This window comes from Phocoena sinus, chromosome 14 (assembly GCF_008692025.1).
Source record: "Phocoena sinus isolate mPhoSin1 chromosome 14, mPhoSin1.pri, whole genome shotgun sequence".
In the NCBI taxonomy this organism is placed as follows: Eukaryota; Metazoa; Chordata; class Mammalia; order Artiodactyla; family Phocoenidae; genus Phocoena; species Phocoena sinus.
The window spans coordinates 83915735-83931174 of record NC_045776.1 but is presented as its reverse complement, the minus strand read 5'-3'; the positions used below and the strand labels follow the sequence as shown (position 1 = coordinate 83931174).

The 15440-nt window shown below is 60.7% G+C and overlaps 1 protein-coding gene across 24 annotated transcripts in view; it reads left to right on the top strand.

The window, feature by feature from the left end:
- The window catches only part of NCOR2 (nuclear receptor corepressor 2), a 223112-nt gene that overhangs the window by 158091 nt on the left and 49581 nt on the right, over window positions 1-15440 (top strand). For all 24 annotated transcript variants that reach the window (XM_032653910.1, XM_032653924.1, XM_032653923.1 and 21 more), the window contains one exon: window positions 8168-8310. In XM_032653910.1, coding sequence (XP_032509801.1) covers window positions 8168-8310 — 143 coding nt within the window. The remainder of the gene's footprint in view (window positions 1-8167; window positions 8311-15440) is intronic.

Here is a 15440-nt window from a genome sequence, read left to right as displayed (position 1 = left end):
CTGGGCAGGCACTAGGCTGGGATGTGAGGCTCTAGTTCCCCTGGGAAAGGTCAGCCTGGCCTGGCTTGCAGTCTCGACCCAGCTGTGTGGGAGGCCCAGGGCTCTGCTGGCAGCTCCTACTGGTCTCCAGCCCCCTTCTCTGGTGGACAGGGAACCAGCTGTGGAGGGGGCAGGGAAGCCCCCAGGCACACCATTCCAGACCAGAAATAGGCACTGGCCCAGCTCCTGGCCACCAGCCCCTCCCTGGCCTCGAGCGGCCTGCCTGGTGAGGAGGGAGAAGGCGAGGTGTGCGGCCCCAGAGTAGGGTGCTGCAAGGACCAGGACCTGGTGGCCCCACGCAAGGCCTGTTGGGCCGGATGGAGCCCAGGTGGACCCCGAACTCCCCCCCAGTGACTTCAGGCTGTCTCTGCCTGCAGGGGGACCTGTTGGGCCGGATGGAGCCCAGGTGGACCCCGAACTCCCCCCCAGTGACTTCAGGCTGTCTCTGCCTGCAGGGGGACCTGTTGGGCCGGATGGAGCCCAGGTGGACCCCTAACTCTCCCCCAGTGACTTCAGGCTGTCTCTGCCTGCAGGGGGACTGAGGGAGGAGCCACGAATTGCTCTGCGCCTCCAAGACGCTTGTTGTGCACACTGGCTGGTTTAATTAGTTTTTACGGATGAAGAGTCTGAGGCTTGGGGAGGGGAGGTGTGAGTCCCCAGCCTTGGAACTTGGAAATGTGGGGCCTACCATCCACGTGTCTATCATCAAAGCCTCATGCCGTCCTCACTGCAGGGACCAAGGGAGAGCGATGGCCTCTGTGCTTGGACAGCCGTGCACCTGCCCACCGGCGCTCACGACGGGCGGCGTGGCGCTGTGGTTAGCGCACAGGGCTGGAGGCTGATGCACCAGGGGTGCTGGGTCACTTCTGAGTACAGGCATCAGGGAGGGCCCAGCAGGAGACGGGGCCAGCGCCTGGAGCGGGGACTGAGGACAGTTGATGGACAGGAGCGGGGCAGCCTTAAAGGTTGTCAGAAGGGACCCTGCAGCATCCCGGGGCTGGCATCAGCGGGGAGCTGTCGCCACCTCCGGCTGGAGAGAGACTGCTGAGCTTTGTCTTGGGTGCGCGCTCTCCCGACCTGGATGCTTCTGACGTGTGGGAAACAGGCCACTGTGATGGCTCAGAAGGAGGAGAGAGTCGGGGTTTCTGCATGAGCGCGGGGGACAGCCAGACACCAGGGCAAGCTCCAGGCCACTCTCTTGTTCCTTGTCAGCACCCTGGAAGGTAAAGTCAAGCATCTCCCAGCCCACCTGCACTCCCAGGGGCAAAATCCACACGTGGGCGTTCCAATTGGTGCTTCCTCAGGGAAAGAGCCCCCTGGTAGGTTACACAGCAGTGATGATGTCTGTTACCACGTGGTGGCTGCTGGCTGGTTCCAGCATTTTGCACGAATGATATTACTTAATCCTCCCAAGGGACCCGCCAGGCGAGTTCTCCATATTTGCGAACGCACATGTGCGTGCACACACACACGTGCACACACACACGTGCACACACACGCCTTCTGCTTCACAGATGGGAAGACTGAGGCCCAAGGGGGCAGTGAGCTGGGGCTTGCCCAGCAAATAACATAGAGCTGCTTGGTCCTGGGAGCAAACCAGTTGGCTGTGCTCTATGGGAAAACTTGACATTGAACACATAACATGGCATTTTTCCCAAAGTGGTAGGGTGTCGGGTCGCACACAGGTGATTTTTTTTTTTTCATCTTAATAGGTGATCATGTATTGGGAGATCATTGGCTTTGATCATGTATTGGGAGATCACATCGTCACTGTGATTTGCAGATGTAATAGCTGAAGCTGAGGCTTATGTAGGCACCGAGACTTATTTTGAAAAGGGTAGACGGAAAGAAAAGTTAACTTGGACTTACTTGGAAGGTAAGTCCAAGTTCAGGTGTGAAGTTGTCTGGCCGAATCCCCTCGGGGACTGGCGGGACTGTCAGAGGTTCAGATACACAGTAGGCTCCTGGCAAGGTCGCCAACCAAGGGCTGGGTCCAAGTCAAACCCACCCAGGGCTTGGAGTTTCCAAAATAAGGAAGTGGCATGACTCAGAACTAAGTCTGCTGGATTTTTTTCCCCCCTCCTTTGACAGTGTTTTAGGCAGAAAATCTTGTTTTGCAAACTGGAGTTTCTCTTGGAAAGTGGCATTTGGCGGGAGGGGTGTGGATATGTCCCTCTTGTAGGCGGCCTGTGCTTCTTCATGAAGGGAACAGAAAACTTCAGGGCTGGCTGGGGTAATGGGGAGCGAGTGTTTCGGGAGGGGGTGAGGAGGAGGTGGGGGACGCTGGTTTCCCGAGGGAGCAGCTGTGACATTCCCAGGATGCAGATGGGTGACAGTGTGATGACTGCAGGTGCTAGAAAGACTCCTCCTGCCCCCAGGTTATCAGAACTCACCCGTGGCGGGGGCTGGCGGGGGGGGAGGTTGGCTACTGGTACAGGTTCGAAGACCCCAGAGGTGAGAGCTGCCTACAGCAGGGACCCTGAGCGGGTGGCAGCGTGCAGAGGGACAGAACAGGGATGAGGCCTTTCTGGGGGCCAGTGTACGTGAGCTGAGGAGGGTGAGTCACTGCTCCCATGAGAACAGTTCGTCCCAGGCCCCCAGACAGTGTATGGGAAGCTCCCCACCGAGCGTAGCCAGGACGGCCAGAGTGGGCTGGCCAAGCCTCCACAGCCACCACGCAGAGAAGCCCCTCTCACTGGCACCTCTGCGGCCACCCCCTGCTCCTTCGCCTCATTCTGCGCTCCACGGCTGTGACTCAGACCTCCTGGCTTGACTTCCTGTCTTGGTCAATTTCACTTCCTAGTTCCCGCCTCTTGACACTTCAGAACGAAACTCCTTCCTTAGGAATTAGGAGTGAGGTCAGGGAATCCAGACCACAGGGGATGTTGGCAGAATCTGCCGTCTGGGGCACCTGCACAGCGTATGTGGGGACGTGCCCCTAGTGTGAGAGGCGGGCACTCCCTGACGTCTCTTCTGGGGAGGGGAGGGTCCAGGACCCCCCCAGGGGATAAACTGCTCAGCTCCCTCCTCTCTTTGGAGCTCCTAATTGGGAGCCCCAGAGAGGCAGCGGAGATGCCTGGGGGGTGGGGGGTGCCCAGAGGGCTCCCAAACCCAGATACCCAGGGTGTCTGGAGTTTTGTCCATTTGCCTAATGCCTCCTGCACGCCTAGCAGTTGTGGGTGCAGAGATACGGCTGTTCACGACCAGTGGAGCCAAGGAGCTAATTTCAGGGAGTGATAAGTGCTCTGGAGATAACAAAACCCCATGATCGGGCTTCCCTGGTGGCGCAGTGGTTGAGAGTCCGCCTGCCGATGCAGTGGACACGGGTTCGTGCCCCGGTCTGGGAGGATCCCACATGCCGCGGAGCGGCTGGGCCCGTGGGCCATGGCTGCTGAGCCTGCACGTCCGGAGCCTGTGCTCCGCAGCGGGAGAGGCCACAGCAGTGAGAGGCCCGCGTACCGCAAAAAAAAAAACAACCCCATGATGGCAGGGTGGCTGGGAGGACGACTGTGGAGAGAGTGGTCAGGGAAGGCTTCTCTTGAGGAGGTATCACTTGAAGCTGAGAACTGAAGGAAGACAGAAGGAGAGCTGTGAAAAAGCCATACAGGCAGCAGGGACAGTGAGTGCAAATGTCCTGGGGCACATCCAAGGGCTGGGCAGAAAAGGTTCCCGTGGCTGGAGCGAGGGGAGAGGTAGGAAGCAGGCTGGACAGCGGGGCAGGACTGGCTCTGCAGAGCCTCATGCACCACGCTGAGGCCTTTGGATTTTATTCCAAGAGCTTTGGGTCATCATTGGAAGATTTGAAGCAGAGGAGTGACACGACTGGATTGGCATCCTTAAAAGCCGTCTTGGGCCTCCCTTGCAGAGAACGGATCATGGGACTCAGGCAGGACGTCCGGGATCCCTGATGTGGTTGGGATCTGTTGCCTGCCCTGGAGGGTGTGCCCCAGGGCCCGGGGCGAGGCTGGGGGGCAAAGCAGGGGTATTGGGGTGCTTCAGAGACCTGTGGCCTGTCGTTCCTTGGGTTTCTTGGGCAGGATGGAAAGGCTGAGGGCTGAAGGGACAAGCAGGTCAGTGACCCCGGAGTTGGAGAAATCGGTCGTGACCTGGATCTCGCTCCAAAGTTCAACTCAGTTAACTTTCAACCTCCTGGGAGCTGCCTGGGGCATCCATAGCAGGTGTTTGTATGGGGCACGGGCTGACCCAGTCATCACGGGTATCTCAGAGAGGGAAGAAAGAGGCCGCTGTAGTCCCAAGACCCTCGGGGAGCAGAGAGCCCTCTGACGGGCTCCAAACCCTTCCCCCCATCCTCAGGGGTTGGAGGTCTCATTTGTACTTGGAAGAGTCCCCTCAAATTCTAAGCTTCCTCCTAGAATGCTAGGCTAGCCCTGCCCGCCCACTGCCGCCTTCCAGCCCATCCAGACCTCCAGAGCCCCCCACGGAGGGCCTGGCCGCCGTGGCAGCATCAGGCTGGGAGGGGGGCAGACCACAGGTGGAAGCAGCGCAGGGGAATGACAGCGGAAGAAGCTGTTTGCTCCCGGCTGCCGGGGTGGAGAAGCTCTGTTTTTCTGAACCCTCATCTGTTCTTACCGCTGCTGACGCCGCCACCGCCACGGATGGGGAGAGAGGGAGGGGGAAGCCAGTGCCAAGTTGGCCCGCCCCTTCCGAACCTGGGCTTCTGCCACACTCCCCCGCCCCTCCCGCGAGCCTCCGTCTGGAGGTCACATTCAGCCCTGACGCGTCTCGCTGGGTCAGGCAGCAGGAAGATCGGACGAGCCCTGGCGCGTAGCGAGGCTGCCGGGCGCTGCTGCCCGAGAGGCTCTGGGGTCTTTGGATTCTGCCCCGCGGGGGCGTCGGGGGTCCGGGGGCTGAGCGCCCGCGCTGGGCACATTGGTGCCCAGAGGAGCCGCTGACACTGTGCTCCCTGGTGACGCCTGGCACAGCCGACACCTTCCCGCCGCCCGCCCGCATCGGCGAAGGGCACCTCGCACACCCGCAGCTTGGGGCGGGGTGGGGGTGGGGAACGGCTCAGGGGTGGCAGCGCCGGAGGAGCCCTGGGCCACCACGGCGCGCAGCACGGAGCCGCTTCCCCGCCCTCCTCGGAGCCAGCCTCCGCCTGCCGCCCTCCCACCGCCCGGCCCCTCCCTCCTCCCTCCCTCCCTCGCGCCGTTGGACGAGAAGGATGTGAGGCCGAGCTGAGCCGCCAGCAGACGCCAGCCAGAAGCCTTGCGGAGCCGGCACCAGGGCCGCCCAGCCTCCCGCCTCCCAGCCCGCTGCTCCCAGCTCCGATCCCTGGAGCATCCTCCAAGCCGTATGTTTCCGGAAAACTTGGCGGAGGGGGAGACGCAGATGAGAGGATGTGAGTGAGTGGCTCCGGGCAGGGGACTGGGATGGGGGGGGGGGACTTTGGGCTACGGTGACAGGGACCCCAGGGGAGACAGGGACCCCAGGGTGGCGGACTCAGGAGTTCTATACTCCCCCCCCCCCACTTTCTCCTGGTGCCCCTTCCCCTGCCTCTCAGGCTGTCGGGCTGGGGCTCTCCTGGAAGGAGGTCTGTGCTTGGGGCGAATCTTGGGGGTCTTGGTTGGTGCTTGCTCAGAGGTGCTCTCTCCAGGTAGAGGGGTGTCGGCGGGAGGGTGGGAGGGGGCTTTCAGCTGGGTCTGGTCCATGTGGTCTCCAAGGCATGGCGGGGTCTAAAGTGCATCTCCCTGTGCCTGGCACCCTCAGTCTGGGGTTCCCGGGACCAGAACCAGAACCAGAAGGAAGCTCGTGCCCGTCCACTCCCACCCCAGGGACCCTAGCCAGCAATGCTAGGACATTCACCCCAGCCCTTCACGCAGCAGCTAAAGAAACTGAGGCCCAGAGAGCAGAGGGGATGGCGGAGACCACACAGCACGTTCTTGGCAGGGCTTCTGGACAGCTCAGTCCAGCACTCCTTCGAGAGCAGCTTTCGGGAAGGGCCGGGTGACCCCTCCACCCAGGCTCCTGCTTCTGCCACCAGTGGAGTTAAGTAGGACCCCAACCCCCCAGCCAGCTCCAAGCACCCTCCTTATTTATGTGTTGAGTCTGTAAATGTCAACCTCGCTGAGGTTCGTACACCGCCCCCTCCCCCCCCGCCCCGGCTCTGGGCCCTCGTCGCCCCCCACCCCCCACCCCACATACCTACCCCTCAGAAGGCCCAGATGGGAGACCCGCCCTCTCCCTCCCAGGGTTCCGGCCCAGCGTGTTTGCCTGGGCTCTCTTGGCCCCGGCTGCGGAAATATAAATAAACGCGTCCCCGTCGTCCTCCGCCAGGTCCTGTGGAAGCGGCAGCTGCTGCGGGCGCAGGCGGAGGGAAAGGTCAGGGGGCTGGGTTACACTTGATCCCACGCCCCAGCCCTCCCCTCCGTGCCTGTCCTTGAGGAACCCTGAGGAGCTGCCCTGGGGCCATGTGGCCCCGTGGCCTCCGCAGGGGAGCAGGTGGCCTGTCAGTCTAGCGCCCCACCCCCCAGGGCCCAGAGGCTCCAGAGCAGACAACCTGGGTCCCACGTCCACTCGGCCCCTTGGCCCACCCCATAAGCTTGTGAGTTCCTCTGATCCCTGGAGCCTCGGTTTCCCCCGTCCTGCGGATGGGAAAACAGCCATGGCCTCAACAGCAGGGAGAAGAGGGAACCAAGTCTTTGCAGGGCTCTGCAAACTCCAGGTTGCTCGGCCGTGTGACCTGGTGGTTTGTTGGTGTTGTTTTCGCTGCCGTTGTATTTCTGTGCGAGCCTTGTAGGTAGCAAGCCGCCAGCACATGTTTGAATGAATGGATGGATGGATGGATGGATGGATGAATGAAAGAAAATACCGCCACACACCCTGTCCGCCCTTACGCTCCCGCGCCCCTGAGAAACACCCGTCGTAGCCCTCCCCGCTTGCAGCTTGATTTGATTCAAGGAAAACAGCCTCAAACTTCTTTATGGGAAATCTTTCGCTAGTCCTTATGAGTCTAGCTCTGGGGCTCAGAGGCCGCTGTGTTCCCAGCACCGTGATTCAGGCTTCACGCCTGCTGCCCTCTGGGGGCCCAGTCCTGCCCCGCAGTCCCCGGAGGCCGGAGCCTCCCATCTGCCCCTCCTGCAGCCATCAGGAAGGGGGCAGGCCCTACCTGCTCGGGCTGACCTGGCTACACAAGGCGCGCTGCCTGGAGATGCAAGGCATAAAAACGCAGAGGCGCTGGCCTGTGCGAGGCGTGTGCTGGGAGCGCTGCGGGCCGACGGGCTGAGACTCGGGGCTGGCTTCCAGGGGAGCTGGGGGACTGATGTTTCTGCAGAGCCTGGTGTCTATGGCATTGAGAACGGAAGAGGGCGTGGAGGTGCAGCTCTGGCCTGAGTTTGTGGGGATGGAGGGAACTTTCTCTGCCCTAGGTGAATTTGGGATGGGGTCTACCAATTCCTGGGCGTTTCTCCCCACATCAGGAATCTGTGAGGCTGTGTGAGAAGCTCATGGAGATGGGCGGGTTGTGATTTGGGGGGGCAAGTCCACTCCCAGACCCTGAACCACGCCTGGTGGGCCCCGAGTCCGGGGTGGGCCTTTAGGCGTCCACGGGGAGCTCTGGGTTCTGGGTGTGCCCCAGTTAACCTGGGCACGGAGGATCCTGGGCCAGCTCACCCCAAGCCGGACTCCACCCTCCCAGCCCTGCTCACACGTTCCTTCCTTTCTCTGGCCTGGTGCGGTCGGAAAACAGCCCGTCTCCCGAGGCCTCGTCTGCAGCTGCGAGCGAGTGTCAGTGCCGGGTCAAGACAGCCGGGGAGGAGGAGAGGTGGGGCCCCGGACGGGGTCTGTGCCCCAGACCTCAGCCCTCAGCCCCCGAAACCCTTGACAGTGGCCTCAGCAGGGGTACACCCAGGGCTGCACCCACCTGCCCCTCCAGTTCCTAGAGCCCAGGCTGTCCCATGCAGCCCGGGGAGCCCAGGCCTGCCACACCCTTCTGGTGTCCCCCACCCCAGCCATCTCTTTCCGGAAACCTTGGACCTGTGCAGTGAGCCTGAGCCCCGGGATCAGGGCTGCTTGCGCCCAGGGCTCTGTCTGCCCTCCAGGCTGTGGGTACGGGCCCCCGCTGCCTGTCCAGCCCTCTGCCGCCCCTCACCTGCCGCCCTCCCCGACACAGGTCTCCTGGAACACGGCCGGAACTGGTCGGCCATCGCCCGGATGGTGGGCTCCAAGACGGTGTCCCAGTGTAAGAACTTCTACTTCAACTACAAGAAGAGGCAGAACCTGGATGAGATCCTACAGCAGCACAAGCTGAAGATGGTGAGTCTCCCCACTCCCACCCCGCCCCTGCCCTGTGCATCCCAGCCAGACCTGCGGGCCAGACCTGCGGCCCGGGAGCCCTGGGCGGGGAGGGGTCTGACGCCAGCTCTCTTGCCCAGGTCTCGGCCCCTCGAGGTTCCCGCTCCGTGGTCCCCCGGAAATGCTGCAGGGGTGGACCCCTGCCGTAAGCATCCCTCCTGGGTACTGCGATGCGCAGGCCCACCTCTGCCTCCCCACCTCTGCCCCCCAGCACTCCTCGGTCAGACACCTCTGAGGGCCCGTAGTGCCTCTGAGGGCTCAGGGCAGGGAGGAAGGAGCTCGGTGGGCCAGGCACTGACTCCCCAGGGACTCAGGGCTGTCAGCGCATTGGAACGAAGACCCCGAGGCAGAGGAGCCCTAAGTCAGCATCTCCCGCACTCCATTTGAACTCACAGTCTTAGGGCCACCCCGGGGGAGGAGTGGACAGCTCAGGCAGCAGCCGGCCCAGCCCTGGCCTCCAGGGGATTGAAAAGAGGCACGGACCTTCCCTCCTCCAGGAGCACAGACGGGGCAGGCTCGCCTCACTGAGCCCGTAAATGGTCTCCATGGAGAGGCCTCTTCCTCCGCAGCTGTTACTGGGAAGCGAGGGCCATTTGGGGGTGGCTTGTTTTTTTTCTTTTCCTTTCCTTTCCTTTCCTTTTCCTTTCCTTTTCTCTCCCTCCCTCCCTCCCTCCCTTCCTTCTTTCCTTCCTCCCTCCCTCCCCCCCTTCCTTCCCTCCTTCCTTCTCTCTCTCTTTTTCTCTCTCTCTTTCTCTCTCTCTCTCTCTCCCTCCCCCCCTCCCTTCCCCCTTTTGGGCACACTTGTGACATGCCAAGCATTGTCACCATTTCAGATCTGGGGAAACTGAGGCTCAGCCAGGCTCATAAACATCTGGCTTGGGCTTTGCACCCACAACTACATGACCTGCGGACGCATGCTTTTAATCAGCGGGCTGCATACTTCCCTGTAGATATGAAGGTACAAGAGGGGGACGCAGAGCTCTCCACCCTCCCCGTTCCCCCTGATTGGGCTGCTTGTGCTGGGTTTAAAGTATGTGCACCCTGTCCTGGGAGGCTGAGTTGCTCCACCATGGAGCCCGCCTTGGTCCAGAGAGGACAAGCCGGCTGCCGAGAATCACCCTCTCTGAACGCTCCTTGAGCACTGTGCAGAATTTAGGGGCACCCCTCCCCACCCCCACCCCAAGCATCCTAGGCCAGAGGGGGACGCTGTGCCATGGCCCTGTGGTCAGGCTTCCTTCAGCCAGGCCCCTGCCTGTGCCCGTTCCCCGTGGTGTCTGGTTAGGCTGTGCCTCTTGCCCCTTACCCGCCTGCTGTGCAGTTGGTTCCCGGTGCTCCCTGAGCTTCAGGCAGGGCCCCCTGAAACACAGGGAGCTCTGCTTTTTTCTAGAGCTTTCAGGACTCTGGTTTCGGCAGGGTGGAAGGCTCAGTGAGGGCCAAGGCCAAGGAGCGCCTGTCCGTAACACTTGCTGAGATCCCGCAGCACAGATAGGATCCAGCTCTGTGATGGCGGCGCTGGCCGTGGTGGTGGTTGGATGGGGGCGGGATGTCGGCCTCTACACACCAACTCAGGATTAACTGGGCTGGGACTGCGGCCCTGAGCATCGCCCCAGGGACGGAGGGATCTTCCTGCTTCATCCCCTTCTCCCTCTGACCTGTCCTCCCTGCCTCTCCCCCCCCCCCCCCCACCCCATTCCCTGCTCAGCCCAGCCCAGCCCAGCCGGTGCCCACACACCAGCCCGCTTCGCCCAGGCTGTCGGGTTACAGATATCTCCTCTCACAGCCTACTGGCACCCACCTCACTTTCCAGGTTTCCTTGGGGCACGGCCCTGCTGCACCCCTGGGGGCCCCAAAACTTGAGAGGGTGGGTTGGGGAAACAGAGATTCCAGCCAGGTGGATGGGGCAGCTTGGGCTCCAGGGCGAAAGTGGGGTCAAGCACCAGCTTCATGACTTGACACCTGTGTGACCTCGGGCAGCGGCTGTACCCCGTGAGCCTCAGTTTCCTCATCTGTAAAGTGGGAGAATGATAGCCTTTACCCCAAGAACTCGGGTGAAGAGCGAATGAGTTACCACATGTAAAGGACGGAGTGCCTGCCAGAGGGGGGCGCTCCATGGGGGTTAGCTGCTCTAACTACTGGTAGTAGTATCGGTACGATCATTATTTTATTTTAAAGCCACTGACCCCATTCTTCTCAGGGGCATTCAAGGTGCTCTCTTGAATAATGTGTGCAGAAACAGCCAGAGTGGGGACTGTGGGCCCAAGACACCCAGGTTCAAATCCAGATTCTGCCACTTCCTAGCTGTGTGACCTTGGGCAAGTGGCTTGTCCTCTCTGTGCCTCAGTTTCCCCACTTCTGAAATGGGGATAATTCCCACCTCAAAGAGCTGTTGTGGGAATGATTCGGGCGAATGGGTGTGAAGTGCTTAGAACTGGGCCTGGCACATCGCGAGAGAGAGCCGTGGTGGCATCATTGGTAGCAGAGGTGGTGGCATCAGTAGTGATGTGCCCATGGCCGCCAGATGCCTGGCGGCTTGGGTGCCGTGTCTCCCTTGGTTGTTAACTGGGTGTAGAGTATGTCTGCTCCTGGATTGCCTGAGCGATCGATCAGTTGATGGATTGATTCATTCACTCACTCATTCAAAGAGGCAGCCGAGCACGATGGTATGGAGTAGAGCTCTGGGCTAGAGGGTTCACACCCCAGCTCTGTGGCCTCCTGACTGTTGCCCGCAGGTTCGTGGCCTCAGCACTCAGCCTCAGCTGCCTCCTCTGTAAAAGGAGGTAAGACCCAGAGCCACTCATAGGGTGGCTGTGAGCAGCAGAGGCTTTCGTATTTGTAAAGGGCCAGCCCCGGCCCTCGGTCTGCGCTCAATAAGTGTTGGGCGTTATCCTCATCACGCACTCAGCAAGCCTTTATTGAGCGCCTACTATATGCCAGGGAAGCAATGGCAGGTGCCCCGGGTATACGTGTGGGTGGGGTTTCCTGCTGGGCAGAGGAGCTGGGTCTTTCTTTAATGGACAGTGGGAGCCATTGAAGGTTTGTGAGCTGAGGGGCAACCCAGCATGGGCCAGGCTCGGGGTGGATTGTGCTGGTCTGAGTGAAGTGTAGCCAAAGCTGATAGAGACGGTCGCCCTCCTTGTCCCCAGACTCTGAACATGCCGGTGGCTGGGCAGCATCGCTGGTGGGCCGGGGAGGAGGCGTGAACAGCAGGGGGACCCCGAGGCCCAGGTTGGGCCCCTCCCCCAGACCCCTGAGGTCGCCACCATTGGCCCCGTCCTCAGGTGAAGATGCTGAGGACAGGAGGGAGACACCGCAGAGGGGGTTTGAACCCAAGTCTGTGGGAGCCCCTGGCTTCCCTTCCTGGACCCATACCTGTATTACTGGACGTGGCTCCCACAGAACTCAGCAGAGGCTGGGCCTGCTGGGAAGCAGGGGACCAGAAGGTGGGGGCCGGTGGGCCGTGTTCTGAGGCCAGCAAACAGGGGAGCCTTGCTTGTCACTTGTGGATGAGAAAGGGCTGTTGGGGAGAGTGGGACGGGTTCTCGTTCCCTGCTGACAGCGAACGAGCGGGCTTAGGTTGAAGGCTGCGGAGAAAGCTCAGTGAGGGATGGGGGGGCCCATCAGCCTGGGTCCGTCAGTCCTTACAGTGGCCACCCATGGTGCCTGGGTGAGTTCCGTGTCACTGGAGAATGCAAGCAGTCCTCACAAGATGCTGTCCCACACCCTCCAGACCCTGGGAGGGAGACAGGTCCTGGTGATTCCTGCTGGCCGGGCCCCGTCTGGAGCTCAGGAAGACACGTCACCCTCGGCCAGTGGAGGAAGCAGTGGGGGAAGCAGAGGGTCAGCGGGTGTCCCCTCCTGCCTTGCACCAGGCCTGGCCTGAGCGTGGCTACGGGCGACGTCAGCAGGAAGCAGGATCGGGCGGGCAGGCGGAGCGCGTCCCAGCGTTATGTAACATTTGGCACCAGTGACTTCTCCAAGGTTTTCCCTCCCCCTCCTAATGACCGAAGGTTACCCTTTTCTCCCATCTGTGAATCCGGGCTCTCGGGCTCAGCTTCCATGTTTCTCTGTCTCTGTCCATCTCAGCCCAGGCCCCGCCTTGCCTTGTTTTCCTCTGTTGCCTCTTCTGTCTGAGGCTGCACAGGCCTGCAGAGAGAGATGGTCAGACAGGGAGGTACTTGAATCTGACCTGCATTGAAGTCTGGGCTTCTTGACCCACGAGCTGTGTGATCTTGGGCAAGTGTCTCTGCCTCTCTGGGCCAGCGTCTTTGTCTATCAGGTTCATGCATCTAAATTAGTAGTTACAGAGTGTCTCTTCTGTGCCAGGCGCTGTTCCAGGTGTCCTGGGAATACAGCTGAGAACAGACAAAGATGCCTGCCCTTGAATTAATTCTAGTTCTAGAGACAAATTAACTCACAGATAATTTCAGATTGTGGTCTGAAGATAGATGAGGGATAGTAGTAGAAAGTGATTGATGGGGAACGAGATTAGCTGATTTTGACAGGGTAATCAGGGAAGACCTCCCTGAGGAGGTGATGTATGAGCAAAGCCCTGATGGAGGTGGGTATGTGAGTCACGTGGGTGTCTGGGAGAAGGCTGTCCAGCCAGAGAAGTGACGAGTGCAAAGGCCCTGTGGCCAGGGCATTGTAAGCCCATTTGCACAAGAAGGGCAGTGTGTCTGTAACAGACCAAGGAGGGTGAGCGAGTTAGAGAGCTGGGCGGGGTTCAGATCTAGATCGCACTGGACTGTATGGAGTGGGGAAGACTTGGGTTTTATATCGAGAGGTTCCGGGAGCGTCTGGAGAGTTCGAGGTAGGGAGTGGCATGCTCTGATTCGCAGAGTAGGCGTGCAGATCCAGTGAATTAATAAGTAAAGAATGCTTGGCCCATAGTAGGTGCTTAACAGACATCAGCTGTAACTACCAATACTACTATCGCCAGCATCTCCTGTTCCATACACATGCCCCAATCTTGAGGTTCGGGGCCACGTGTGGAAGGGTTTGGTATGATTCCTGGGACACTTAAGTCCCAGCCTCTGAATCCCTCTGGGGGATTCTGGTGTTGACATCATACTCACCCCACTTGGCCTGAGGTGGCCTGGGCTGCTGGCTCAGAGAGACCTCAGGTTCCCAGCAGGACGTGCATCCCAGCCAGGCCCATAGGAGCCCCCGTTCCCTGCGAGGCTCCGAGCATCCCCCCACCCCCCGGGCAGCCAGTCGCCTGCCTCACCCAGCTCCAGCACTCAAGTGAGTCCCTGTCTGCTAAAAATAGATTGGGGAAGAAGGGGGATCCCTCAGCTGCACCCACAAACCCACAGGCCACACAACTTTCTCATGCCCCCGCGAGCTCCAGCCGGGGGCCCTCCGGGAGAAGCTCGGGGTTTGGGACCGGGGTGCGCCAGCCCCCAGAGGCAGGCGGATGGTGGAGCTGGGCGTTCCCACAGTGGTCCCGTGGACATTCGGCAGGGTGGGGCTGTGGTCCTGGCCGAGCGCTGGTGACGGAAACCGTGACTAACGGGCAAACAGACATTTCCCTCTTCCTCCCCGAATTCTGAGCGGCTGCACCCCGAGGTCCCCCGTTTGCTCAGGAAGAAGGCAGGACAGGAAGTGATCCCACCCCCCAGGCAGGGGCTGGGGTCTGGGGACCCCTGAGGCTTGCGCCCAGCCCTGCGTGGTGAGGGGGCCAGGCTGGGCAGGGCCGGCTGGCGCCTGGAGGTGATGGCGCATCTGCCCAAGGGCGGGCTGTGCTGTTTTCACTCACGTACGGTGATGGTGGCTTTCTCCTGGGGGCCAGGGAATTGGCGGAGGGGAGGTGCGTTAGTTTCCTATTTCCTGTAACAAGGCACCACAGACTGGTACAGGAACATATCCTCTTGCAATCCTGGAGGCTACGAGTCTGAAATCAAGGTGTCGGCAGGGCTACGCTCCTTCCGAAGGCTCCAGGGGAGGCTCCTGCCCTGCGCTTCCAGCTTCTGGGGGTGGCCTGCAATCCTTGACATTCCTTGGCTTGGGGATGCATCCCTCCCCTGGGTGCCTCTGTGTCCAAATTTCCCTCTTCTTCTAGGGACACCAGTCATTCTGGATTTAGGGTCCACCCTAATCTAATACGAACTCACCCTAATTACATCTACAAAGAGCTCATTTCTAAGAAAGGTCACATCCTGAGGTTCGGGTGGACGTGAACTCTGGGAGGAACCGAGTCAGCCCAGTGTGAGGGGCTTCGCTGGGAGCTGCTGGCATGTCTGGGAGTGTTTAGGTTCCATCTCCTTCCTCAGGGACCCCAAAGGGCTCAGGCTGCGACCCCTCCCGTCACACCAGCTGTACTGGGGCGGGTCTCCTCTTAGGGACCAGTCCACTCCCCTGGGAGCCCCTGGTCACCTCGGACCCCCCCGCACACTCTGCCTCCACATATACCCCGACTCTGCCGACCGTGTGTTCAAGCCCTGGACGCAGCCCATTCAGTCACTCAGTAAGTCAATCAACACTTTCAGGCTGGCTCAGCATGGGGCTAAAGAGACACCCTTCCGGAACCCCCGGCCCAGTGCGGTGCAAAGACGGGAGCTGTCAAGGAGGAGTGGTGATGAGCTGGGGGTGGGTGCCTGGCCCCATGCGTGGGGAGCAGGGCTTCTGGGGACTGGGGGAGGTGTGGAGGGAAGTAAAGGGCTGCTCAGCGAAGGCCTTCTTTCTGTTCCTTGAACCACCCAGCTGGTTCCACCTCTGGGCCTCTGTACTTGCAGTTCCTCCCACCTGGACCGCTCATCCCGAGCCTTGCCTGGCCAGCTTCTTCTCACGACTCAGACCTCAGCTCAGATGTCACCTCCTCCAAGAAGCCTCTTCCCTGCCCCGCCCTTGCATTCTCACCCCACCCTGTCTGTCCCTCTCAGCAGCCATGCCCCCGCCTCTGAGGCTCTTTTTAATTGATGTGTTGATTGCTCATCTCCCCCGACTAGGTGGCCTGTGGGGCAGGGACCCTGTCTCCTCATTCCTCGTGTATTCTCAACCCCTGGGGCAGTACCTGGCACACAAGAGGTGCCCTGTAAAGACTGGTGGGGTGAAATGACATGCTGCCCAAGCTAGCCTGTCCCCCGGGGCTC